General features: G+C 54.5%; 1 protein-coding gene across 4 annotated transcripts in view; it reads right to left on the bottom strand.

Moving 5' to 3' along the window:
• DYSF (dysferlin) overlaps nt 1–25,442 on the bottom strand; it is a 191,880-nt gene that overhangs the window by 78,168 nt on the left and 88,270 nt on the right. For all 4 annotated transcript variants that reach the window (XM_087823630.1, XM_016202598.2, XM_016202600.2 and 1 more), the window contains 10 exons: nt 24,803–24,995; nt 22,577–22,732; nt 18,980–19,111; nt 18,727–18,893; nt 17,772–17,886; nt 17,377–17,482; nt 16,989–17,131; nt 14,834–15,007; nt 1,113–1,206; nt 497–574 (listed from right to left, as the gene is read on the bottom strand). In XM_087823630.1, coding sequence (XP_087679756.1) covers nt 497–574; nt 1,113–1,206; nt 14,834–15,007; nt 16,989–17,131; nt 17,377–17,482; nt 17,772–17,886; nt 18,727–18,893; nt 18,980–19,111; nt 22,577–22,732; nt 24,803–24,995 — 1,358 coding nt within the window. The remainder of the gene's footprint in view (nt 1–496; nt 575–1,112; nt 1,207–14,833; nt 15,008–16,988; nt 17,132–17,376; nt 17,483–17,771; nt 17,887–18,726; nt 18,894–18,979; nt 19,112–22,576; nt 22,733–24,802; nt 24,996–25,442) is intronic.

Raw genomic sequence — 25,442 nt, 5'->3', positions numbered from 1 at the left:
AGAGGGAGATACCTACAATACGGCTGGACATAAAAAGCTCCTAGGAACTAAAGACATAGAAGTTTCCCTAATATGAGTGGTCCCTGAAGCTGGAGGGAAGGGGGACCCCAGTGCCCAGAGAAGAGGACACAGACAGACTCTTTGGAACATCAGGCTTAGAGGGCCGTGAGGCACGTGGGTAGGAGCAGAGCAGGTAGAGCAGTAGGAGGCTGCAGGAGACTCAGGAGAGAGGGTGTCCTGGGGGCCAAGGCCAGAGGGACTTTCAGGAGGGGATGGTCAATAAAGCCAAACCCTGCAGAGGGGTCAAGCAAGCCACCTGACAACTAGGAAGCCACAGTGACCCAGGCAACAACAGCCATCTCCACAAACCCAGCACACACAGCCCCCCACCTGCAGGAGAAGCCTTGGGCTATGTTCCCTGTGGTCCAAAAGCCCAATGGCTCAGTCCCCAGCTCTCAGCCCCTGGTCCCTGGCTCTCCTCCTGTCTCCTACCTACCAGAAAAAGAGTCCTTGTCCATCGCAGGCAGGTCCCGGGCCTGGTACATGTAGCAACGTAGATGGTAGCGGTTCCCGTCTACACCAGGGAAGAAACAGAGATGCCAAGTGAGGGGCCGGAAGGTGGCTAAGAGCTGGGGCTGGAGGAAAGGGTGGAGTCTGTCCCAAGGAAGAGTGGCAGACAGAGGGGCTGAACGACAGAAATGACACGTCACACTATGCAGAAGTGAGCCACTCATAGCGTCAGAACAGATCAGAGCTCAGAAGTGGACACCTGAGTGATGTGTCCTTGGGCTTGGTGAAAGTTGAGAAGGGGGTCAGAGGAGGACAAGAAGGGGGAGAGGCCAAATGGATTATGGGACAAGCCAGAATGCACGAGACCTTGAATGCCCGATTTAAAGCTTAGAGGTGACACACACACACCATACATAGACGGGCATGTGAGCGTGGGTGCACACGCATACACACATGCCAAAAGACACTGACTCATCAAAAAGCACACAGACTCAGTTCCCCACAGCCCCACATACACACCTGACCATACAGCCCCATACAAAGAAGCAAAAGATCACACACCCATCCTCATCACCTTATAGACACCTGGAAGGATCACTTACAGTCGAAGATGCAGGAAATTGTGGGTCTGTTCACGCCAAAGCTCAAGGTGGACACGGACATGGAATCTTCACTCCTGTCATCCACCACACCACCCTGGAGACGCAGAGCTGGTTACGACAGATTCTGACCCCAACCCTGAGGGTGACAGGGAGACCAACCCAGACAGTCCAGTCCCCAGGTCAGGAGAGACCTCTAGACAATACTCCTCGGCTGCTGAGAGCTGAACCATCAGCCTCTACCTTCACCCTGGGGCAGCTCATCCTTGCCTACAGTCCACAGACTCCGATGTCAAGTCCACAGGGAAATTTTCCTCCCTCTCTAGTGGAGACAAGACAAACCAAAGTGGAAGTTTGAGTTGTCCCAGTCCAAGAGGTTGGAGTTTGATCAAATGAATGACTTTAAGAGGATCTGCAGGGGAATCCAGGGGTGATCTGCCCACTGGGATGAGTTCAGAAAAACCACAGTCTGAAGGACCCCGTGTAGCATCTCGGTCCACCCTGGATGTTTGGAGAAAGTGCTGTTGCCAGAGACACAAAGGCACTGAGGTGGGTCCCCAGGCTCAGGCTGAGGCCAGAGGCAGGGACAGGAGCAAGAGGCAGTGTAGGTCTACACTCAGGCTCAGAAAGCAGTCTGTGCTTAAAGCTCCCCTACTCTCATCCTCACTAGCACTGGTCTCTAACCACTGGGCCATCAACCACCTCCCCTGGACCAGATGCCCACCTCCCTGATGCACCAATGCCCCCATTGCCACCTCTACCACCCTGCTGCCCCTCACTGGGGTCCCGTACAGTTTGGGGGTCTTAGAAACCCAATAGGGACCAGGGCCCATACAAGAATAGGGAATGCTCCAGTAGCACCCCAGCCCAGCCTCCCAGACTTGGCTTTCTATGACACCAGGCCCACCAGGCTTCCTCTGCCAGCAGAGGGGCTGGGGAGAGCTGGGCAGCACTGCCATGCTGTCCACTCCCTCTGCTGTTCCTCAGGTTTCTCCAAGTCCCTCTCCCCTCTCCCACACCTGCTCCATTCCTTGCCCAATTCCTCTTCCCAAACACAAGCACACATACCCTTGAAAGGAAACCCTGGCCTCGCCTTCGATGGCCTGTTTATCCCTCCCAGGCCCACCCAGAATGGCAACTTCCCAGGGCCATTCTGCTGAGCAGCCCAGACTCCCACCTGGCGGCAAGCATTTTCCAAGAATCTCAGCCTCTCCCAAATGGCCCTGGAGCTACCCAGTCCCCAAGAGCCTCTAAATACAAAGTATGCTGCCCCTTCTGTGCCCCTCCTCTCCAAACCACACCCACCCTCAGGGCCTACCCCCAGACCCCTTTTTCCAGAAAGCCTCCCTGGATGCTGGACTTCCCACTTCTGTTCTCCCCGAACACACAGCCAGAACCAGCGGCATTACCCACAGTCACCATTTGGCTCTCCAGCACAAATCTTTTGGTGGCTCTCACTACCTGAAGAGTTCTGGTCAGACCCTCAACCTGCCCCATCTTTCCCATCCAACACCAGGGCTTACTTTCCTCAAACCAAGTCCTCAGCTTCAGGCAGGCCACACTCTTCAAAGATGGCCCAGACTCATACCTGCTCCCATCCCAAGCTCATGCTGTTCTCTAGCCAGAAGTGCCATCGACTGTCCCAGTCCTATCCTGGTCACTCTGGGTCAACAAAATGCATCCTAATGGTAGAGCAGTCTTCCTCTGCTCCCTCCCCCCAAAAGGGTCCCATAAAACATGCACGGGAAAGACATGTTCATCTGCTCTCCTAGGGGACTCACCCAGGTTCTAGTACAACTGGGCAGGACCTGGCTCCCAGCACAGGACAACCCCTCTCCAACAGGGAGAGGCAATGAATGATCCCCTTCCTTTGGCCACAACTTTAACACAAGATCCAGAAGCAGATTACTTGGGTTCCAATTCTCGCCCTGCCATTTACTGGCTGTGTGACTTTGGGCAGGTTGCTTAACCACTCTGAACCAGTCTCTGTAAATTTGGGATAATTCTACAGTATCTGTCTCAGAGTTGCTGTGATTATTAAGGAGATTATTTATATCTTGTTCTTAGCATACCACTTGGCACATAATAAATGCTCAATAAATGTTTGCCATCGATGATCTGATAAGAGAAAGAAGGCACAGGCAGGACGGGGAGGATTAAGTCATAAACTATGAAGTTAGCAACTGTGCCCAGGGTTGGTGTTCAAATAACCCATACGTGTTCAAAATAATTCCAGGAGCTGGAAAAGTGGGCATTTCAGGAGCCTCAGCCCTGGGCAGAAAGCAGAATCGATCAATCAGTCTCTCAACACACACATACACACACACACACACACACGAGCAGGATAAGAGGGAGGGGTATCATTACTACAGACAGGGAAGGCTACTACAGAAAGGCCCAAAGGCCACCATGCCTGAACCCTCCCTCCCGGGCAGGTGTGGCCCCCAGGCATCCTGTGTTCCCACCAGGAGTGGCGTCTGGCCTGGCTGTGCACTGGCATCCCGCCAGAACACGCACCAAGTCCAGCAGCTAATGGCTCCCAGTTTCGGGGTCTGTGAGGCGCACATAGGGCTGGACCTGGGGGGCCTAGCAGGCCACCCCAGGCGTGAGGTGCAGGCACGCCAAGGAAAGCAGATCAGGACGCTGGAAATGGCTTGGCCAGCCCCCGGGTGCAACAACGCGTAGCACATGCAGCTCAGTGCTCTTTGGTGGGGGGAGAGAAAGGTTCTGTTTGGGGTGGGGTGGAAGGCCCAGGACTCTGTAGCCCCTTCACTTCATTCTGGCAATATATATATGTGCCCCACACACACACAAAGGTAAGTAGCTGAGGTGAGTGCAAGGAGCAAGGCCCCTCTGCCTCTCACAGCCCTAGAATTCTTTCTCTCCCTCCAGGTGCCTACAGGGACCTCCCTGCTTGCGGATCACTGCCAGTGCACATCCTCACTCACCTCACACCTCCTCTAGAGGGCCACCCTAGTGGCCTCCCATCAGCACCACTCCCACCAAAGGCCTCTGTCTGGGGCTTTGGCAGCACTCTCTGGGTCTCCGTCCAAGGGCAGGGCCGCCGCCTGCGATCAGTAAAGGTGTACCCCTCCCTAGGATTTCCACAAAGGCTGGGGCCAGGTATTTTAGGCCCAGCTCAGTGCCTGGCACACAGCAGGCACTGGCACTGAGAATGACCATTCTTCAGAGGGAGAAGCCAGTGTCTCCTTCAGGAATGCTCCTCATGTTGCCAGGGGTCTCCCATCTGTCCTGCCTCCAGAGGAGGGGCCCACAGTCAAGGCCCCCAGCCAGCACCCCGCCCTGCCACTCCACAGGGCCCTATGTCACCCCCACCCCCATCTGCCACCCAAGTGTGGGCCTGCCTCCTCCTTCCCGTCTGCCCCTGGCTCACAGACAGACGGGGCTTGCTGGAAAGAAGCAGAGAGAACCAGGAGGTGGGCTGCAGGACGCCCGCTACCCTGGGCCCTGCCGCTACCTTGCTTCCCATCCAGGGCAGAATTCCATCTTCTAACCCTCCCAGAGGGACCTGAGCTCTCAATGCCTCCCCTTCAGGTCCCAGGAGTGGAGGGGATGCCAGCCCTCCCTCCCAGCCTAGCCAGAGCCTCTGAATTGAGTCTCCAGGAGTCAGACTTGCCTGGAACTCACAGTGTGGGTCAGGGAAGAGTAGCTGGGGTGCCACAGGGAAGTTCAGTTCCTGAGACTCAGGTCCCTCATTGTAAAGTGGCAATCGTGGTAACACCCAGTGAGCAGGACTATTAAAAATGTAGGTATTTTCAACCTTGGCACTATGCATATTTGGGGTCAGATAATTATTTGTTGCGGGGGCTGTGTTGTGCATTGCTGAATGTTTAGCAGCATTCAAGGCCTCTATCCCATAGATGGCCATAGCATTTTCCCACCTCTCAGTTGTAACCACCCAAAACCCACCAGACATTGTCAAATGTCCCCTGGGGGATGGGCTGGGGAATAGAAATTTCCTACAGTTGAGAACCACTGGTGAAAACTAAATGAAAGGCACCCGCTGCCCTTGGCAGGTACCTGGCACTCAGCAAGTGGTACTAATGGTGTCAGTTTAACTAAATTTGGAGTCCCCTGCCTTCCCTCTTCCACAGGACCTTTGCACGGAGCACTCTCTCCACCTGGAATGTCCTCCCCGGTGAGTTAACTTGAGCTCTTCCTTCAGCTCAGTAATCGCTGGGGCCTGGACAACTCCCTGGCTGCCTTCCTGCATCAGTGTCCCCTACCAGCCCCTCCTGGCTTCTCTTCTGCATCCATCTCTCCAAGTGTACAGGCAAGGCATGGGCACTCCTCTATCCCCTGCACCCAGCTCAGCATCTGGCACTTAGTAAGTATCCATTGAAGACTTATCACGTGAATCTTGAGCATTCCCCACCCTAAGCCAGGAGCACAACACTCGGGTCTAAGGTCCCAGGGGAAGGGACAGGAAGACGTGCATCAGACAGCACCCTCCTACCCTCAGGATGCTGGGGGCCTGACACCACCACAGAAAGGACAAGTGATGTAGACTTACCGCACCCCAGGATAGGGCCATCTGTGGGGTGACATGAATGAGATGGGCCCTTGGGAGGTCCCATTTAGGAAGGCGCCCTGGAGGGAAGGCAAGAGGAAGGGGGCTAGAACCAGAAGAGCAGCAACATGCTGGGGGCCCACCTCTGAGCTCAGGGGAAAGGCTTGGCTAGAGGGGGGAGTTGGGGAGGGGGAGGCACAGCCAGGAGAGAGGGGGCTGGCTTCCTCTGTTCTCCTTCGGAGCCCTGGGAGAGCCAGGCTGCAGGGGTGACTGATGCTCCTTTTCCACCCACCCGACCTTCACTCCCACTGCACACACAAACTGTTCCTTGGCCCCAGGGCCAGGCCCAGGGCATTGGGTTTCCCACAGTCACATTCCTGCCTCCATAGCTCATGGCAATGAGACTCCCAGGCTGGGGCTGGCAGCCACGCGGTCTGCGGCCACGCACTCTGTCTTGGGCTAGCTGTGTAAGGGATCCTGCTGCTCGCCCAGGGGACTGGGTGGCCTCCAACTGCTGCTGCCCAGCTGGCAGCCATGGCTCCCTGGGGCAGCCTAAGCTTAGAAGGATGAGGAACACTCTCCCTCCCAGATGCCATGGGGCTCCCCCAGGGGTCCCCAGAGCCAGCAGCCAAGCCCACTTTAGTCTGCTGATGGCTCTGCCCCAGGACCTCTGTGTAGCCACCACACTGGGAGAAGGTGGGCAGGTTCTAGGGAAATAAGCAGTTTCTATGAAGGGGACTCCTCGACTGGCCTGAATAAGACCCAAAGACCAGCACAGACCACTAGCTTATCTGAGATTCCTTCTGCACCACACGTCATTTGTCACAAGTACACACACCTCCTCCCTCTGGTAATGGTTCATTACCTGGCACGAGGCCTATGGTCAGGTTCAGGATCTATAAAGTGGAGGCAGGACAGAAGGGGCAAGAGCAGAGGTGGATGCAGCACAAGGACACAGGCTGAGCAGTGGGGTTCCCAGGCTGAGCAGGCAGGGGACAGAGCCACAGCAGCCACACCCACGGTGGTCAGGAAGGAAACAACAGAGCCTCAGAGGTATCCTAGGGGCCCACCAGGGTACCCCCTTCCCCAGCACAGTCAAGCAGGTGGGTATGGCAGGTCAGCTGCCCTCCTTGCTTTATGGGGAGAACTCAGTTCCTATGCATGATGGACCCAAAGAACACAGGTGACAGAGCTGTTGGGAAGGGAGCTACTACTGGAGGGTCCCCATCTCTTTTCTTATGTAAACAAGATCAGGACCCCACCCTCAGAGCTGGAGCCGACACATGGCTCATGAGAACAGATCATTAAATTTTCAGCCATTTCGAAAGGCGGTTGTTAAACACGACCCTTTGTAAACATTAAATCACATACATTTATAATTACAGAAATTAATTCAAAAAACAAAGATGATAAATACCCAAACTCATCACTTCCTAATTATTTTACAGGCTTTTACTGTTGTCTTCCTCCTAAGGCTGTGTCTAGTATATCTGTGGGGTGTATAGTACCATGTGCCACTGCCCATCTCTTCCCATCTCCACATTCATGATTTCACATTGCCAGCATGGAATAAGCCACAGCAGAGATATTTACACCATGGGAATCAGCAAATGCTATGAACCAGGCTGAATTTGTTGTCTGGATTTGTTTTCTGAGAGCCCATTATTTTTTTTTTTTTTAATACATCTTTATTGATTTCAGAGAGAGGAAAAGAGAGGGAGAGAAAAAGAAACATCAATGATGAGAGAGTCATTGATTGGCTGCCTCCTGCACACCCCCGACTGGAAATCGAGCCCGAAACCCGGGCATGTGCCCTGACCAGGAATCGAACCCCAGTCGCCTGGATCCTAGGTCCATGCTCAACCGCTGAGCCACGCCCGGCCGGGCCCGAGAGCCCGTTATTAAACACTGACCTGCACAGCTCTAGAGTGACCTGCCAGGAGCTCTTCTTCGCTGTGGTCTTTGCTGGGACATCCAAAGAGCAACATGGTGGTATAGGGTAGGGTGCTACAAACTGCACAGCCCCATCACTATCTGTAAGAGTGTCCCCAATTCTCATGTGAGAAAACACAGCTAGAGTAATTATCACTTGTCTTCTCTGCACCTCAGTTTGCTTAACAGTAAAATGGGAGTACTAATAAAACTCATCTCAGGATCGCTGGGAGGGTTAAGTGAGATAATAGAGGAACAGGGAAGAGGGCAATGCTTGACACATAGTATGTGCTCTAGAGCAGCTGGCAAACTTGTCCATAAAGGGCCAGAAAGGAAATACTTTGGCCTTTGAAGGCCATGTGGTCTCCTTTGCAACTATTTGGCTGCCCTGCAGAGGGATAGCAGCCAGAGAGAGTGCACCCACAAGTGAGCGTGGCTGTGCCAGTAAAGCCGTATGTCCACGAACAGGTCCAGGGCCGGACTTGGCCTGTGGGCTACGGGCTTGCTGAGCCCTGCTCTATAAGGGGGAGATTATTTTGTTATGCTGTTATCACCCCCATCTGATAAGTGAGAAAACTGGGATCCTAGGGTGGCACAGCAAATTAGCTGGCAGAGCCAGGGATCTCCCAGCACCCCTTAGGGCTCTTTCCAGCTCCTCCTTCACAGAGCTCAGCACCTGAGCAGGGCTCTGAGGCAGGATAGGGCCAAGCGCCAAGTCAGGAGGGCCTTGGGGAGCCCAGGACCCACGTCACTGCCCTGGCTGCCCTGGCCTCAGTTTCTAGGGAAGCCCCACACAGGCCAGCAGGCTAGGCCATAGGAGGAGAACCCTTTAAAAGAGGGAACTCAGGAACACACAGACCTCTCTTCCTACTTTGGGCTGATCGCAACCTTAAGTGGAATAGCAGCTGAGGGTGCAACCCCATTTAATTTACAGCTGGAGCCAAGGCTTGGAAGCAGCTGCTAAACTCCTTGCAAAACTCCCGGCAGGCCCCTGGGGACCAGGAGTGGAATCAGGAAACCTGGAGAATCCACGATGCCACGTGTGGGCTGGCGTCATGTGTGTGCGTGTCCCCCTATGGTTTCCACGTCTTTGCCTGTGGAGGTTGCAGAGTACGCTCTAGCAGGTTCTAGCCCACGACAGAGCGCCTCAGTAATAAGGATAACTGTATGTCCCAATTTGCCAGGAATGACCCTCGCCGTTTTCCAGCATGGTTCTAAATAGTGTCCCAGACCAGATAATGAATTATAAGGTCATCCTAGGAACAGTGGATGCAGACCCTCATGCATGTACAATGACTTACATGGGGGCACCCACCACGTCCACTTGGCTGTTACACACACATTCACATGCTGGCACTTTGTCCCAGATACACAGATACATAGTTGGGCCCTTCAGACATCATATCCAAACCTCAGGCTAGACTGACCCAGGGTGTGCACAGTTAGAGGAATTGCCCAAATGTTTTCTATGTGAGGGAGCAGGAGGGGCAGGGAGGCCCTGCTTGAGAGGGCAGCCAGCCTTTAAGCTGCCCTGCTAGCACAATGCCAAGTACAGAACAGGTGCTCAATAAGCATATTCAAGAAACAGAATGCAGGGACACCTGGAGCCACCTCCCAGGACGAGTAGATCCTTCCATGAGCCTTGGTTACTTAACGAGGCAAACCCCTCTCACCTCTCAGGTGCTGCCCTTGCTCAAAGCACCGCTCTGGGAACCATACCTAGGTGCTGGGTGCACAGTAGGGCTCCATCCAGGTCCAGAGATGGCCCCTCCTCTCCCCACTCACATCTCTCCTTCTTTTCAGACAGTTCAAATCTCAAATTACTCCTTTCAGGCACCAGCCTCTCCCTGACCCCCCTCCCAGCACTTCTGGCTCCCAGCTCCCCTTCCCTGACCCCTGGCTGGGGCTTGGAATGCCTGTCTCTGTAAGTCCTCTCCACTTCAGGTGTGGACTCAGGCCCCTTCCAACCACTTCGAGGCTTCCCAGGAAGGGGCCTTGGTACTAGCCCCCTCCTGCTCCAGGAAGGACAAGGTACCTGGCTATAAGATGAGAGGCTGATGCCCACAGCCAAGGGCTCTAGCCAGGTGCCACCGCCCTCCCTAGGACACCACTCAAGGACACAATGCCCAAAGAAGAGTGGGGAGATCCCAGGGAGAGAGGGCAGAAGAGTGGCTGTTCTGGCCTTGGTTCCATACTGACTTGCTGTGCTGCTGGGCAAACCCCTTCTCAGGCCTCACTTTCTTCTGGGGTAACATAGGGGCTCAGAGGTGTTCTAGAGCAGCACTGTCCCATGTGATCGCCAGGTGTGGCTACTGAGCCCTAGAAATGTGGCTGGTGTTACTGGGGAACTGAATTTTCTTATTTTAATTCTTTTAAATGTAAATCTAAGCCTCATACAGCTAGTGGCTACCATGTTGGACAATGTGGTTCTGAACCTCAGTCTCCCCACCTATAAAATGGGCATAATAATAGAATCCAGCCTTCTGGGGTCACTGTGAGACTAGAATGGAATGATGCATATGAGCTCTCAGCCTGGCCTTTGGTGCATGGTAAGATGGGCTTTAGTATTTCCTATCTTCTTTGGGATCCTGATTCCCTTTAGAATTGAAGAAAACCATGGACCTTCCACCAGAATTTCCCATTGCAGACACATACGTGCCCACTGCACACACATCATACACACTGCACACATGTGTACACATGTATCACACACATAAATGCACATTGCACACATATCGTGTGCACACACATCACACATGTGCTCACACATCAGACACGTGTGCATACACAGATCACACACACACACACACAACTTCGCATCCAATTTCAAGAGGCTCCGGGAGCTCCAAAGCCAGGTGGAGAGCGCCTTTCGAACGTGAAAGTCCCTTCCAGCTTTAAAAACTCCGAGGCTATGAGAACAAATTGCCGAGTCTCTATCTCCTTCCCTCCCTGCCCAGGATCAGGCATCTCAGAAAACCCTTCCTGACACTCAGGGCCAAGCTCAGAGACAGGGCTTTGGAAAAATCTTTGTATGGGGAGGGCAGGCCCAGGGCAAGGGCGACAGGATGGATTCTGTGAGCTCATCCCGGCAGCCGTCACCAGAGTTCCCAGAGAGGCCGGTGGCGTCAGGAGGGGGTGACTGGGTGGGAGCCCGTGGTGGCGGCAGCAAGGGGTGTGGGGCAAGGAGAGGGAGGCTGGATGGAACGCGCTATAATAGCAGCTTTGTGCTCCGCTTCCCAGTTCCCTGGGAACGCCAGGGAGATTATGAAACCCGGTGTCTTTGGGAATGCCAGGATATTAGCTGGAAAAAGAATAATACGAAAATAAAATAATGCTCACGATGGAGACAGCAGACGATTAGCAGACGGAGCCAGGGCCTCCTGCTCCGTGGAGGGAGCCAGGCTTGGCCCCAGCAGAAGGTTTCAGGGAAAGGCTACCCGTGCTAATGAGCAGACAGAGCCTGCCTTCCAGCGAGACGTCTTCAGGAGGGGAGCTGGCAAGTGAGCCCAGCTTGCCGGTGAACACGTGGGCCCAGGGAGGGGTGGTAGTAGGCAAGGGGGCGCCACAGGCTCAGTCCCTGGGCCCAGACACCCAGAAATGTCAGATTACCAGGAAGGCCACCTGGCCACCACCCGCAGTCCCTCCCTGGACTCCTTTAGGCTCTGCCTCCCAATGTCCTCCTCCAAAAAGCCTCCCTCATTAGACCCTGTGGCTCTGGAGTGACCCTTATTCTGCACCCTTGCACTTCAAAGATGCAACTTCTAGTGGGTTTATTCACGTTTACATGTGAATGCCTCTATTCCTAATCAGACAGGCATTCCTCATGGGTCAGGCCTCCACCATCAGGCCCGGGGAGCATTGGAAGTAAAGAACATGCTTTCCCACCAAGGAGCAGGGAGAACAAGTCATCTTTCCCTGCCTCCCTCTCCAGGACCCTGGCCACACAACTTCAGCCAAAAATGGACTCAGAAAGGCACCCAAGTGGGGGGTAGCAGTGTGACCACCTCTCTCACCTTCATGACGCACTGTGCATTTTACATCCTCGGTACCCAAAGGTGGTCCTTGGACCAGCACCATCGCATCACCCAGAAACTTGTTAGAAATGGAGACCCTCGGACCCCACCCAGACATTGAATGGAGAGTGTGGTTTTAACATGATCCCCTGATGGCTCCTGGGTTCCTTAGGGCTGAGAAGCACTTCTTTACATGCGTCATGTCCCTAACTCTTACAACAGCCCTAGGATGCAGTGACTTTCTGATGAGATAACAGTCACTAAAGGGATAAAGGCCCAGTCCACAGCTAGAAAGAAGAAATGGAACCAAACCTTCACCACTCAAAAGCCTCACCCTTCCCACATGCTCCTGCCAGGTGAATCCACAGGCATTGGTGGCCAGTCGGCAAAGACCAGCACCCGGGACAGGTGCTGGGTCCTGGCACCCAGAAAACCCAACTGTCTGCCTGCATGATGCAGAGTGGACTTTTGCCCTGTGACTTGCCAGGCATCGGTATATCCCGGGATGAACAGCAAGCTCAGGGATGGGAACCCAGGCTGGCCTTGGTCGTGGAAGGAAGGGGTGTGTGCATGTATGCATGTGTGCATGTGTGTACATATGGGTCTTTATGCTTGTGTGTGTGTTGGTGCAGATAGAGGTTGGATTCACTCAAGTGCAGAGTGGTCAGATGGTTCCTGTCAAACGGGCCCATGGCCCTGTCCCAACGCCGGCCACGCCTAAACACTACCCAAAACTCTGTACTCCTCCAACTACAGGTTGTGGATGCAGCCCTCCATTCCTGTCTGCCCGGTTCTCTAAGTCACCAAGTGCCCCAGACTCAGATGGTTTCACTGTGTTGGTTCCTTCCATATACCGCAGGCGAGTCTCATCGGTCTCACCATCTATCACCATCTCAGTTCTGCTGACTTGACATTTTACTTCAGTGCTCCCTCATGACATTTTCTCCCACAGAAATAATAAACAAATCAGTTCCTCTGTTTCTGGGAAATGCCCCGCTTCATTCTCCCAGTCACCAAGCCATGGGGGCTCGGCAGTGAGGCCCCCAGCCCTGCTCATCTCCTACCTCCAGGTTCTGGCAGCCCCAGAGCCCACGCACGCTTCCACCCATGCACCTTCAAGCACCACTGGCCTTGTGTACTCTCTCCTCCTGGCCCCACCACCTACCTCACAGCTGACACTTGGCCCCATGCCCCTGGTCTCCCTGCCCCGGGCCGCCTGGCAGGCAGCCGCCACATCCGTCTTTCCCACACAGCAATTCACCGTGTGTGTCAGACTTGCCAGGGCCAGCCGTGAACTCATCGTTGCCTCAGGTCCACCCCGCCCCAGGTCCACCCCACCCCGTTGCCTGGTGATGGGAGTCACCCCATTGTCCACCCAGTGGATCCTCTGAGGCCCACTTGACACTTTCCTCTCCAAGCCCTGCCACTCCACTTCCTTCCACTCTGGTCCCACAGCTCCCATCCCACATGGTCACCTGGTCCTAGGTCTCTAATCAAGACTCTTGATGGTCTCCTGATGGGAGGCTCTCCTCCCAACCACCCGCCATGGCTACTTGATTACTGGCCCTAAAGCCCAACTCTGACCAGCAAATTCTGCTCAGCAGCCCACACTGGCTCCCCAGTGCTCACTGAATAGAGTCCCATGGTCATAATCTGTAGCCCTTTGCCCAGCACTGTTTGGGGTTTTCCTTTCCTCTCCCCAACCTACTGGTTCTGTCAACCACAGAAAAGGCACTTGGCCCAGGATGGTCAATCAGAACATACTGTTCCTTACGCACACAGGACTGCTACTGGAGCCACCAAGAACGTGGCATTCTCCTCTCCTCAGAGTCTCCAGCTGTGAGGAAAACAGAATCCTGGGAGGCGAGCTATTTTATCCAGTAGAGCTTTGCTGGCTCTAAAGATGACATCAGCCTTTGTCACAGGTGCCATCTTTACTACCACGTGAAGGGAACCAGGGTGAGAACAGACCAGACAGGAGATCAAATCAGAAACACAGTCCTCGGGACATGTGAGAACCCATTTCCTGCCAAGCCTGATGCCTCATTCACCTCATGGGCTCTTACCAGCAACCTGAGCCCTGAAAACTCTCTGCTCTCTTTAGGAATTTGAGTTGAGTCTCCACCTGATGAAAAAAGTCCTGGTTCCTTAGGGTGCTGCCCAGCCTCCTCATGCTGGCCCTGATGTTTAGGTCTGCCACAGTCTATGTCCTGACCCCTTAGCTAGAGCCACAAGACCACTGCCAGGCCCTGCCCTGTGCCTGAGCCAGGCCCATTCTGACAAGACACAGAGTCACAGTGGACTCCCCAGCCCTTGCAGCTGTGCTGCCCCACATATGGGTACCCAGGGCTAAGACCCACAGCTCCTCACCCCAACCAAATACTCACTCGTACACATGCACACACCAGATGCTCCACATGAACACGTTCAGATTCCATCATCCAGCACAGCTGGTAGGACCCGCTCCCAGGGTTACAACCCAAAGCCCCCTCCCCAAAGGGTGGGCAGTTGTAGCTGGATTTCAGAGGGGGGGTCTCATCCTGGGCATCTCACTCCACCTCCAGGAACCCCCAGACCAATGGAGCAGGGAACAGACCATATCCTACCCGAATGTCCCCACTCAGACTGTCCAGGCAGGACCTGCTCATCTCTTTGAGGGAACCCACTGTGCAGACCCTGGATAACCTTGAGCTGACCCCAGTTCCACTGGCTCCAGAAAGTGCACACTGGGGCAGGACAGCCGGCCTAGGGCTCAGTTTCAGAGGCACATCCCTCCCAAAATTCCTGGGGATGCCATGCAATCAACGGTCTCTGTCCCAGGAGGACTCATGTCCAACCAAGGACATTCAGGGGTCATGACCTCTCTGGCTACTCCCATGGGCTAGGCCAACACCTCCCCAGTCTATCCTATGTCAGCCTCTTCAAGAAGAATGGGGTTCCATGGCTTTAGGCACAAGTCCGAGCATGAGAGAGCCAAGGCCCTCTCCCCCTGCTCCCATCTTGACTATACAAAGCTGCAGCGGGGCTTCTGGTGCGCAAACGGGAACAGTTTTATTGTAAGAAGGCACTGAGCCTAGTGTCCACTTTCTCCACATGCAACCCTGAGGAACTGAAGCCACAGTACCTGGTCTATGTTCTGTCCAAAGTTCTATCCTGGGGCCCCTGCCTCCTCTGCATCGGCCCTGAACAGCCCTGGGAACCCAAGCCGCCCCCCACCCCACCTAGGCCCGGTGGGCACAGGGACATACCAGGGCCCCCTCAAGGGCAAACACAGCTGCAGGTCCTGTCTTCTCCAGCGGCTCCATGCGGCGGCGCCAGCGGCGGCGACGGAAGGCGTCTGTCTTGCGGTACTCCAGGTGAAACTTCCAGCCAAAGAGCGAGGCATACTCCCAGCCCTCGCCCTCTGCCTCCGCCTGCCTATGCTGCGAGGGGAGAGCAGAGCAAACTCAGAGGCTGCTGGAGGGTTTGCAGGTAGTCCTGAGCTCAGCTCCAGCTGTGCCCTTCTTGCCCTCCACAACTCCCAGCCACCTCACACCAGCACCCTCCAGATGGGAAAACCTGGGAGGACTGCCTGGAGTGGGGGGATGCTCTGAGCAGCTTCTACAGTGACAAGTGCTCTGGGTCAGAATGTCAGGAGAGGAAGACACTCCCTAGGCTGTGGGGACAACTGAGGAGCCAGAAACGGAAGGTAGACTGAAGTGGTGATGACTGGGCTTCAGGTTGGTTTGTTTGGATTTGGGGTGGATTTCATGAATCCAAAGTTGTCTTGTCATTTCCTTTTTCTTCTTCACATCCCACCTTATAAAAATGGAAGTGGGTCTGCAATTCAGAGGCAAAAGGAAGATTTCATTTCCCAGCCCCAGCTTTTTACCTGAGGCTGGGCCTAGGTCAGCCATGGAGGGACCTCCAGCTCTTCCCTTTACAGAGCCTAGAGGGGGGCCTGGAAACCCCTTCCTCTCCAGCTCCCCAGAAAGAGTGATCTTGGACTGTTCTCAGGCACTGCCTCAGATCTGGGCCATGAGCTCAATGACCACTGCCAGTCTTAGAGGCCAGCTTCTTCCTTGTCTAGGAGGGACACCGGTGGTGAGGATATGAGGCACGCTGCTTGGCAAGGCTTCACCTCTGTCCCTGGGGTCCCCTTCACAGAGAGTGAAGTCTGTCTCCTTCATGGAACCATGAACAGCTTATTGCCCAAGAGCCTTGCCTTTCCCTGGACCCAGTGACATCCATCTCAAGACGCTTTGTGCCCAAAGGGAGAGGAAGGGACAGGGGTCCTGCCAAAGGCTACTCCTGGACTGGGGGAGACCTGGTTCTTGAGGTGAAATTCAATGTGTACTTGGGAAAGAAGTACACAGACAAGAGGCCCCAGGGGAAGTGGTCTCTGAGGCTGTGTGGACACGGGCATCTGTGGGACTCTGGGAACAGCTGCGTGCACTGCGTGTGTTCACACATGCTCGCTCTGCACTTTCCTGTGTCCCATGGGGATCTGTGCACAGCTGTGGGCATGTTGGCACAGCTGTGTACACGTTCTCTGATGAATGGTGATGAAGCCCACCCAGGCCCCTTTATCAGGCAATGCACTCACGCAGTGCACCCACCACAAGCTGCCAGGAAAGTTGGGCAGCCACCAGTTCCAGTGGCCTCTTTCTCCCAGGAAGAGCCCATGCTGAAAGGAGCAGGCTCCCTGGGGAGGGTACATGCCCCAGCCCACCCTTAGCAGTCCTCAGCCAATGACTGGTGGCTAAGAGGTGCAAACCCCAGCCCCCTTGCCTCCAAGGGAGGCTGATTCTGTGATGCTCCAGGGTGTGCCCTCCCCAAGCCACGGCTCAGGCCAAGGCTGATTGCCTGAGACCATGTCCTTGCTCCTGGCACTCCTGAGAGCACTGCCTCAGTAAACCAAGGTAGCAAATCCCTGTCTCAACTTGGCCTCTAGGACACCCAGGCCCAGACATATTCTAGGTATGTCTTTGCACCTCCCAGGTCTGTGTTAACTGCCAGTGCGCCCCCCTGGCATAGTCATGTGCATCTGAAGGTGTTCTGTCTGTGAGCATCTGTGCATGTGCTGAACATGGTCTGGGTGTGAGCTGGGTGTGATCTGCTTGCATCTGTGTATGTGTTGGGTGTGCTCCGTGTGAGTGTTGGGTGTGATATTATGTGTGTTAGGTATGATATGTGCATGTATCCAGTGTGATATGTGTGTTACTTGTGATCTGTGTGTATCTGTGTGCTAGGCGTGATATGTGCATGTACTCAGTGTGATCTGTGAGCATCTCGAGTGAGCTCATGTACCTTGTACATGTCCTGTGTACACCTCTGTGTGTCTGTGCACACAAGTATGCACGTGTTCCCAGCATGCCTTCCCTCAACAGGATCTCACCCCCACCCACCACCCACTGGGCTCACCTTCTTCAGAGCTTCCATCTGGCTGAGGTCCCTCCTGCGCAGGCGGACCCAGCGCCGCCGACGGTGTGTGTAGTACATCTTCTCAGCAGGGACCCAGTGCCTCGGCTTCCGGTCCGGAGGGATGGTGATACTATACTCCCAGCCTGGGGGCGGGGCACCCATCACTCACTGCCCAGCCACTCTCCATCCCTCCAGAGGCTCTCTCTTCACCCGGGGTCTGCTCACAGACTCACAAGCAGCTGCTGACTCCTAGTCTGTAGCTTGAAGTGAGGGCTAACCCAGGAAGTGCCCAGATGAAGTAGCCCAGTGAAGGCCAGTGTCCCAGGCTAAGGGGCCCTGCACTCAGCTGTCCTCACCAGCACACCTTGGGGCTCCATGGGCCACCCACCTTGCTCATCAACGGCCCGATTGAGGTCTGTGGACCACTCTTCATCTTCCCACTTCCAGCCCAGTGGGCACTCGATGTCATCCTTGGGAAGCACCTTCTCCCCATTCTGGGCAACACAGGACAGGCAGGCGTGAGAAGGGACAGGCTTGATCAGGGAGGCTGGGAAGATGCAACCTGACAACATACACTCTCAAAGCCCCAGGCGTGACTCAGGATCAGGGTCCTACCCGAGCTGGACCTCATACTGTCCCTCTGGTAACCAAAGCATAGAGGCTGGGGGCGTGGGAGCAAGGGAGAAAATGCCTCACCCTTCTTTGAGTCACAGGTCCCTTCTGGGCCCAAATTTACAGAACTCCAAAAGAGCAGAGCCCACCTGGCCCTGGAGTACCCCTTACCACATCCGTGTAGTTGTCACTCATGTAGATCCACTGGCCTCCAGGGAGCCGGGTCTGGTTCTCAAACACTTCCTCCACGAAGCTCAGGTGGCCCGCATCAGTGTCATAGAGCAGGCTGTGAGCAGGGGACAGTCAGTGCCTCTGCTGAAGAGGCTCCCCATCCCCACCCATCCACAACCTCAGCAGAGCAGCCCCAGGCCTGGGCCAACCTTCCTGCATCAGCCTCACCCCAACCTACAATACGACAGACAGAGGGGAGAGAGCGAGGAGGGGTCAGAGTCAAGGGGAGAGAAAGAAGGGAGAACGGGGTAGACCTAGAGATGCACACAGACAGTAGAATGCATCGCCACCCAAGACAAATAAAGAAAAGGGAAGACCAACTGAAGACACCTAAGCCTGGGGGCAACTGAGGCTCAGTAGATAATTGTAGAAATGGAAAATTTTATCAAGCTGTATACTTAGTATCTGAGTATCTAACTATAATATAAATTATACTTCAATGTTTTTGAAGTTTAAAAAAAAACAGTTGTTGAATGTCAGCCAAGCTGGAAAAGAGAGGAGAGCGAAGCAGAGGTATCAGTGAGCTGGAGAAGGATGATGCTGTTCTGAGAAACACTGAAAAAGAAAGGACCTCAGGCATGAGAAGCGCTCCCACAGGGAGGAGGAAGCAGCTTTCTGGGGTGTCTTGGAGGAGAGGCTGCAACCAACAGAAGCAAAGTCAGATGCAAAGTCTGATGGAAGCCAACCTTGGTTCCATAATAAAGAACCTTCCGATTGTTAGAGCCCTTCCAGAGAGGAATGCTGCCTAGTGAGTCCCCAGTTCTGGGAGAGTTCAGGTGGGGGGTCCCTAAGACCAAGGCACAGCTGGTGGGAGTAGGCAGAAGGATGAATAAGGCAGAGGCAGAAAAAGGGCTGAGGCAGACGAGTCCCCAAGCCCCCCCTGCCCACCACTCACGTCTTCTCTGGACACACGAACCAATCTCCAGCCCAGGCCCAGCCAGCCGAGGGGCGGAAGCTGTCCTTGGGTAGCTTGATCTTGCCCGTGACATCAGAAAACTTGGGGTAGGTAAGGCCTGTTGTGCCCCAGTTCCCGACCAGGGCCAGCTTGGTCTGGTTCTCATACTGGAGAGCAAGCAACAGAGAAGTGAGGGGGGCCCAGTGGCAGCACAGGGGATGAGGGAGCACCGGGTAGGCCAGCAGGCACTCACAGTTTCAGCAAAGACGGAGAGCTTGCCCTCAGCAAACTGGTTGAACTCCTTCTCATCCACGGAGAGCCCGAACCAGAGCTTCACCCGTATCTGCACTGGCATCCGGACTCTGGGCACATCCTCCATGGGGTACTAGGTGCCAGAGAAGGACAGAAACCCAACTTGAGGGGGCCTTCAGGTGTGGACATACCAGCCTGACACCCCATCACATGTGTGCCCTGTTGAAGGACTTATCAGAATTTCATGGAAAGGGTGTGTGTGATTCCAACACCTTCTCCTCACCTGCCAATATTCCTTTCCTTCGAAGGAGAAGGCTGCATCGCCCCCACCTATGTGCTCTCTGCAGAGACCAGGATTCCCCATTCTCTCCTCTCCCGCCACATCGTCATTTCTGTTCTCTTCTAGAAAGCAGTGTCCAGCGGAATGTTCTGCTACAATGTTAATGATTTATATCTACATGGTCCAATATGGTAGCCACTAGCCCCAGGTCGCAACTGATCACTTAAAATGTAGCTAGTGTGACTGAAAAACTAAAATTTTTCGTTTTATTTCACTTTTTCTATTCCTCACCCAAGGACATGTTTTTATTGATTTGAGAGAAAGAAATGTGGATGTGAGAGAGAAACAATGATCGGTTGCCCCCTGTATGCCCCCAGCCTGGGGATCGAACCCACAACCCAGGTATGTACCCTGACCAGGAATCGAACCCAAAACCTTTTAGTGTTGGGGGTGATGCTCCAAGCAACTGAGCCACCCTGCCAGGGCTTATTTCATTTTAATTAAATAGCCACATATCGGAGAATGCAGTTCTAGAACATGTCTGTAAAGGAGATCCAATGATCCAGGTCTGGAAGGTGAACAGGTTAAAGCCTCTGACTTCATTTACGGTTGAGTTTGTTTTTGTTTGTTTGTTTTTCTGGGGGTTTATTGGCTGGAGGTTAGTGTGTCATCTGACACCCCTACCCTTTCAAGTGCTTATCAGTATGCTAACCACTATTCATTGGTCTTTTCAGCCTGAAACTTTCAGAAGTTCTGCCAAAATGAAATAACCGCAACAACCCAACATAGAAAATTTATTCTCCCAACTACTTCACCATTTGATTGAAATCAAGGGTCAGATGTGGCCTGAGGAGCAGAAGTCCCTCACTCGTGGAAAAACACATTGTCTCTTAGAGGAAGTAACATACCAAGTACCTGGGCTTCATGTGCACGAGCTGGGAGGGGTACCTCCTCTGAGACAGGGAGCAGAATGAGACAAGAAAAGTTGTTGTGATGGGTTGAGAAGAAGAGAGAGAGGCCGCAGCAAGGGTTCTCCACTGAAAGAGGAGGCCTGGAGGCCTGGGGAGAGAGCCCCGTCCAGGTAAGAGGCTCGGGAAGGGATGTCATTCCAAGGCAAGGACGGTCTCACCCTTCACCCAGCCTCTCTGCTTTTGGTTCATCCTCAATGAAGCCTAGAGGAGTTCGTGACCCCGAGTGTCACCCCCACTGGAAACCTCCCCATGCCTGTTCTCTTCAGCTGTCCTCTCCCCTGGGGTGGTTAGCAGCCTTTTCCCCTCCAAACCACCAGCCCCAGGGAGATGGCAGGAATGCCTGACCCCCCTTCCCCCTCCACCCCCAGTCTCTTCCCTGCCCTCCCCCAGACGGGGCCAGCCTGCCGGACCCAAAATAGCAACAGCAAATAAAGAAATGTCTAGTTTGGGGCTCCTCTCCCTCTCTGCTGGTGCTCATTTTTTCCAACTTTGGTTTAAGTTAAGAAACACCAATGTTTTCTTGGTCTCCGCTTGCTGCCAACATTTTTGTAGAGCTTGCTCAGGAGCTACTGGCGGGGCTCATAAACTCAGTGGGGAAGACTTCTAGAAACAATTCTATATCTTTTTTTTTTTTTTTCTTGGAACCAGGGAAATTTTTCAGTTTGCATTTCCCCAAGGCTGCAGGGCCGAGAGGTCAGAGCCCAGAGCTCACCCGTTGGAGCATGTCCACCAGGCACCCCCCTGCAGCCCCACCTCCACTCTAGCCAGACAGCCTTCCCTGGGTAACCTCACTCGGATGTGGCAGCTCCTTGACTTCCTGTCCTTTCTGTCCTACAGGTGAGGAGCTCCCTTAGGTTGGAGAAAAGATCACAAGGGAAACGTGCCCTGAGTAGCATGTGTGCAGGTGGGAGGGGCAACCCACTGCCTGACACACCTCCCACCCTCTTTCTAGGCAAAACTGCCCTTTCATCTGAAGTATCAGTTACCCCACATGCAGATATCTGCTCATCCCTGACTGCGTTGACCTCCAGTCATGGAGCTAGTGGACCCTCCTCTCCCCGGGGAGCAAGGGAGCTCCCAAGGAAAAGGGGAAAAGAGGGAAGAGAAACTAACATTCACTGACCACCTAGTTCCAGCAAGTCCCATAACCTGTGTTACCTAATTCAGTTCTCAAAACCTATGAAGTAGATAGCCTGAACTTCATTTTATAGGTGAGAAGACAGCCAGCAGTTCAGAGAGCTCAGGCAATCTGCTTAAGGCCACACAGGATGCCAGCCAGCCCTGCGACCTGTCCACTCACACTGTGCCATTGAAACCAGTCCTCTCTACCCACCCCAGGCAGTGACAAGAATGACTGGCCAATGTGTGCATGGGTTGACCAACAGCCACTCAGAGGTTTGAGGCTAAGGTTACTCAACAATGACTTGGAAGAGGTGAGGTGGAAGTTGGTCCTGGTGTTGTGGGAGGAGAGACACAGGGAAGGGGAAGGTTAAAGCGAGGGACTTATAATGCCAACAGCACCATTAGGAATCAATGGTAAGTGGTAGGGGTCAGCCTGCTTCCCAATGCCACTTCTCCTCTAGCAGGACAGCTTCAATGACAGCCGTCCAAACACGGACCCTCCCCTTGGGCCAGGGCAGCCATGGCAAGAGGAGGGATTTCCCCAAATTGTGCCCTGACCACCAGGCCTTGGTGCCCAGATGAAAGCAGCCTTGGCTCTATGTCCCCACATGAACCCAGAAAGAGGACAGAGTCCCCAGGTACTCCCTCACTACCCTGTCACCCTACCCCAAGGCTAGTCAGTCCCCTAAGACAAGGTGGAGAGGGAGCAAGGATGGGTGTTAGAGGAGGAGAAATAGGGAGAGGTCGGGATGGTGAGACTGGGGGCAGGGTACTTGCTCCCAGCTCTCCGGTGAGCAGAGCCATGGGTACACCTAGTGCCCAGACCCCAGCCTTCCCACAGGGAGGTCCAAGAACCCGAGCGAGGCTCCAGCTGGAGTGGAAGGCACTCAGGCAGTGTGTGGAGGCAGGTCTGTGCCAGGGCCCTTAGAGGCTGAGGGTGGGGCTGAGGGCTGAGGACCTCTACAGGGGCCTGCCGGGAGGGCAAGCGCAGCCTCGGGGTCAGCGCCTTTGGCTCTCACTGCTTTCTGGACTAGTGAATGGGGCCTAGGGAACTCTGTGAGAGAGAGGAGAAGGGTAGTAGTTTTATCTAAAGCCCTCTTCCCTTTCCAAGAGCAGAAGTCTAAGGACTAAGAGGCAGATAGAGAGCCGGAGGGGAAACAGAAGGGGAGGGGGACAGGCTTCGGGCTGAGAAAGTATGATCATGACTTGAGGGAAAAGAACCCACTTTGAGAAAGATTGTCTGCAACTTCCCGCAATTCTTGCCACAGTAGTTGGCGCCCCGCCGGGAGAAGAGGACCTCATGGGCGGGCACCCGCTGGTACGCCACTCGCTTGTCTCCCTGCAGCATCCAGATCACGATGTCCGGCAGGCTGTTCTGGGGCTGGAGAGAAGGTCGCAGTCAGGGTGGGGGCAGTGACATGCCTGGGCCCACACCTCACAGCCCACCATGAGCTGACCACCCTGGGTCAGGGGCCACACAGGTCTCTCCTCTGGTTTCCATCCCTCAGCTGCCCACCCTAGCCACCTCCTTGACCTCCCAGGTTGGGCTGGGCACCTCTGCCTTCAGCAGCCAGGAGTCCCCAGGACAGGGCGTGAGGCTGTCCCAGGCTCACACGAGAAGCCTGCCAAAAATCACTGAGCTGAGTTCACATTTTCTGGGAAAAGATACTCCTTCCTGGAGCCCAGGGCTTAAGTTCTTAGATTCCGCCCCCCACCCCCACCCCACACACTGGGCAGATGGATGCTCCAAGCATAGACATGGGAGGACTTCATCTAACCCAGAAGGTGACATGACATTCAAGATAACTGGCCCCAGGAGAAGCAGCAAGTCCACAGGTGTGCCCTTCCCAGAGGACACTCACTCCTGCTCCCTCTGACAGCAGGGACCCTAGAAGCTGACTCTTTCTGGGCCTGGGGACAGTGGGCTCTGAAAATGGTGACTGACCCAGAACAAAACTGCTAGGCCCCTGAGTCCCTCAGAGCCTCTAGCTATGAACGGCTCCCAGCTCACACTCAGGAGAGAAGGTTGGTTGGTGTGGTTCATCTACCAAGTGCACCAGGAGGAGGCTGGGTCTGTCTCTTACCAGGGCTCAAACCCCTGGAGCACTTGTTCAGCATTTCACAGGCTTTGTCTCATGTCCTCCCTGCAGCAGCCCAGGAAGCAGAGAAAGGCAGTCCACTTGACAGGTGAGGAAATTCAGGCTCTAAGAGGCTAGGGACTGGGTTTTTCTGTCTCCAAATACCTGTTCCTAACCACTATATCAGGGGTTTTCAAAGTATGGTTCCTGCAGCAGAAATGCAAATTTCAGGCTCCACTCCAGACATGGGGCGGGGGTGGGGGCTGTAATCTGTTTTAATGAGCCCTTCAAATCTGAGCAAGACTCTCTCTGGGTTCCCATACAACCAATAGCACCTGTTTGACCTGAACATCTCCAAGCCCTCTCACAATCTGTGTTGAGAGTTCTGGGGTCAGTCTGGGCCATGGTTTTGAGAGTCATGCTTTGGCCAGCCCAAGAAGATCGTTCATGGCCATTGTGAGGGGTTGGCCTGTGGTTGAGCAACACAGTGTTCCCCCATGTAGCTGGCCACATGCCTGAGACCCTGCTTGGGAATTGATTCTCGGGGACCAACATTCCAGGCTGCCTTCCCCTCCTGAGCATCCCTTCCACCTCCTGGGCCTCCCTCTCCCCTTCAACCAGTCGCTCGTCCACAAGCCCTTTGCAGGCCCTGACTTCCTCAGCACACTGCTTCTGGGGAGAGCCTTCCAACTATCACTACTCTTCCCTGGAGGTCCCACATGGCTCTGGTCAGAGTGGGAAGCAGCTGGCCTGCCTGTGACATAAGAGTGGACCTTTGTCCTCCTTCTGGACAAATCCGTGGCTTGCCTGGTCACTCAAGGAACTGGGTGGGTACATTTGACCTGAATGAGGGTGGTGCAGGTGGGGAAAGGTGCCCCTAAAGACAAACTGGAGTCTCTTCTCTCTGATTACATATGACAATGCTCAGAGTTACTGCAAACGCAGCCTCCTCAGGCCTGGGGCTCAGAGGCCTCCACGAGGGCAGGAAACACAGGGCCCCTAGAGAGGCAGGAAAAGACGCTGGTTGGCGACGAGGAGTTGGGTCCTAGGAAAGGAGGCCCTAGCACCAGACCTAGAGCCAGGCACCTTGGGTCCTGGTCCCAGCTCTGTCTCTAACATACTTTGGGAGCACTTATTATGCACTTTTGGGGACATTTATTGAGCACTTTCTACACACTAGGCTCTGCGCTGGGCTCCATAAATCCAGTTTCTTGTTGCATCTTCTCTCTTCCTTCTACAAATGGGGACATTGAGGCTCAGAGAGGTTAAGTCACTGGCCCAGGGTCACCCAACAATGGAGCCAGGGTTAGATCACGGTCCAGACAGTTCTGATGTTCTAGGCGGGAAGGAAGGTGCCTCGCAGGGTTAGGTACCTCATCTGCCAGGGCACGGAGACGTAGAAGCCAGTCCTCAGCCTGCTCCAAGGTGGTGGGGAGCTCATAGTGGCCAAGCTTCAAGGCCAAGGCTGCCTCAGTGATCTGAGTCAGGTGACGGGTGCGCAGCTTATACAGGTACTGGTCCAGGTAAGTGGCAGAGGGCCTCTCTTGGATATTGCCCAGGGGCTGGCTGCGAGAGACAGATGGGATATGCCTGATGAGCAGGAGCCCACTGCATACCCAAGTCCAGGCACACACATGCATGTACACACATATGTGCACAGGCCCCCACAACAAGCCTCACACCCTCAGCTCACCTGCTGGGCCCTCTGTGTGTCCTGGGCACCTTCTCCAGCCTGACCCATGTGCACAGTCATTGCCGTGCAACCTGTGCCATCCTCACCTCCTCCAGGAAGCCTTCCCCAACCACAGTGGCCCACATGCCTCTGATCTGAAGTCCCGGGGGGTTGTCCCTCCCTGTCCCCTGCATCCTCCTAGAGCAGAGGCCTGAGTACTAAGTTGCCCTTGGCTGAAGCGAATCCACTCTGTTGTACGCACACTTTCTTCAAGAAGGAAATTTATGGACCCCTGACAAGCCACTGCAGACGCTGTGGGGAGGCCGGCAGCCAGCAATACA

Source organism: Miniopterus natalensis, chromosome 13 (assembly GCF_054644295.1).
Source record: "Miniopterus natalensis isolate mMinNat1 chromosome 13, mMinNat1.hap1, whole genome shotgun sequence".
In the NCBI taxonomy this organism is placed as follows: Eukaryota; Metazoa; Chordata; class Mammalia; order Chiroptera; family Miniopteridae; genus Miniopterus; species Miniopterus natalensis.
The sequence above is the reverse complement of the archived record's forward strand: the minus strand, read 5'-3'. Positions and strand labels throughout refer to the sequence as shown.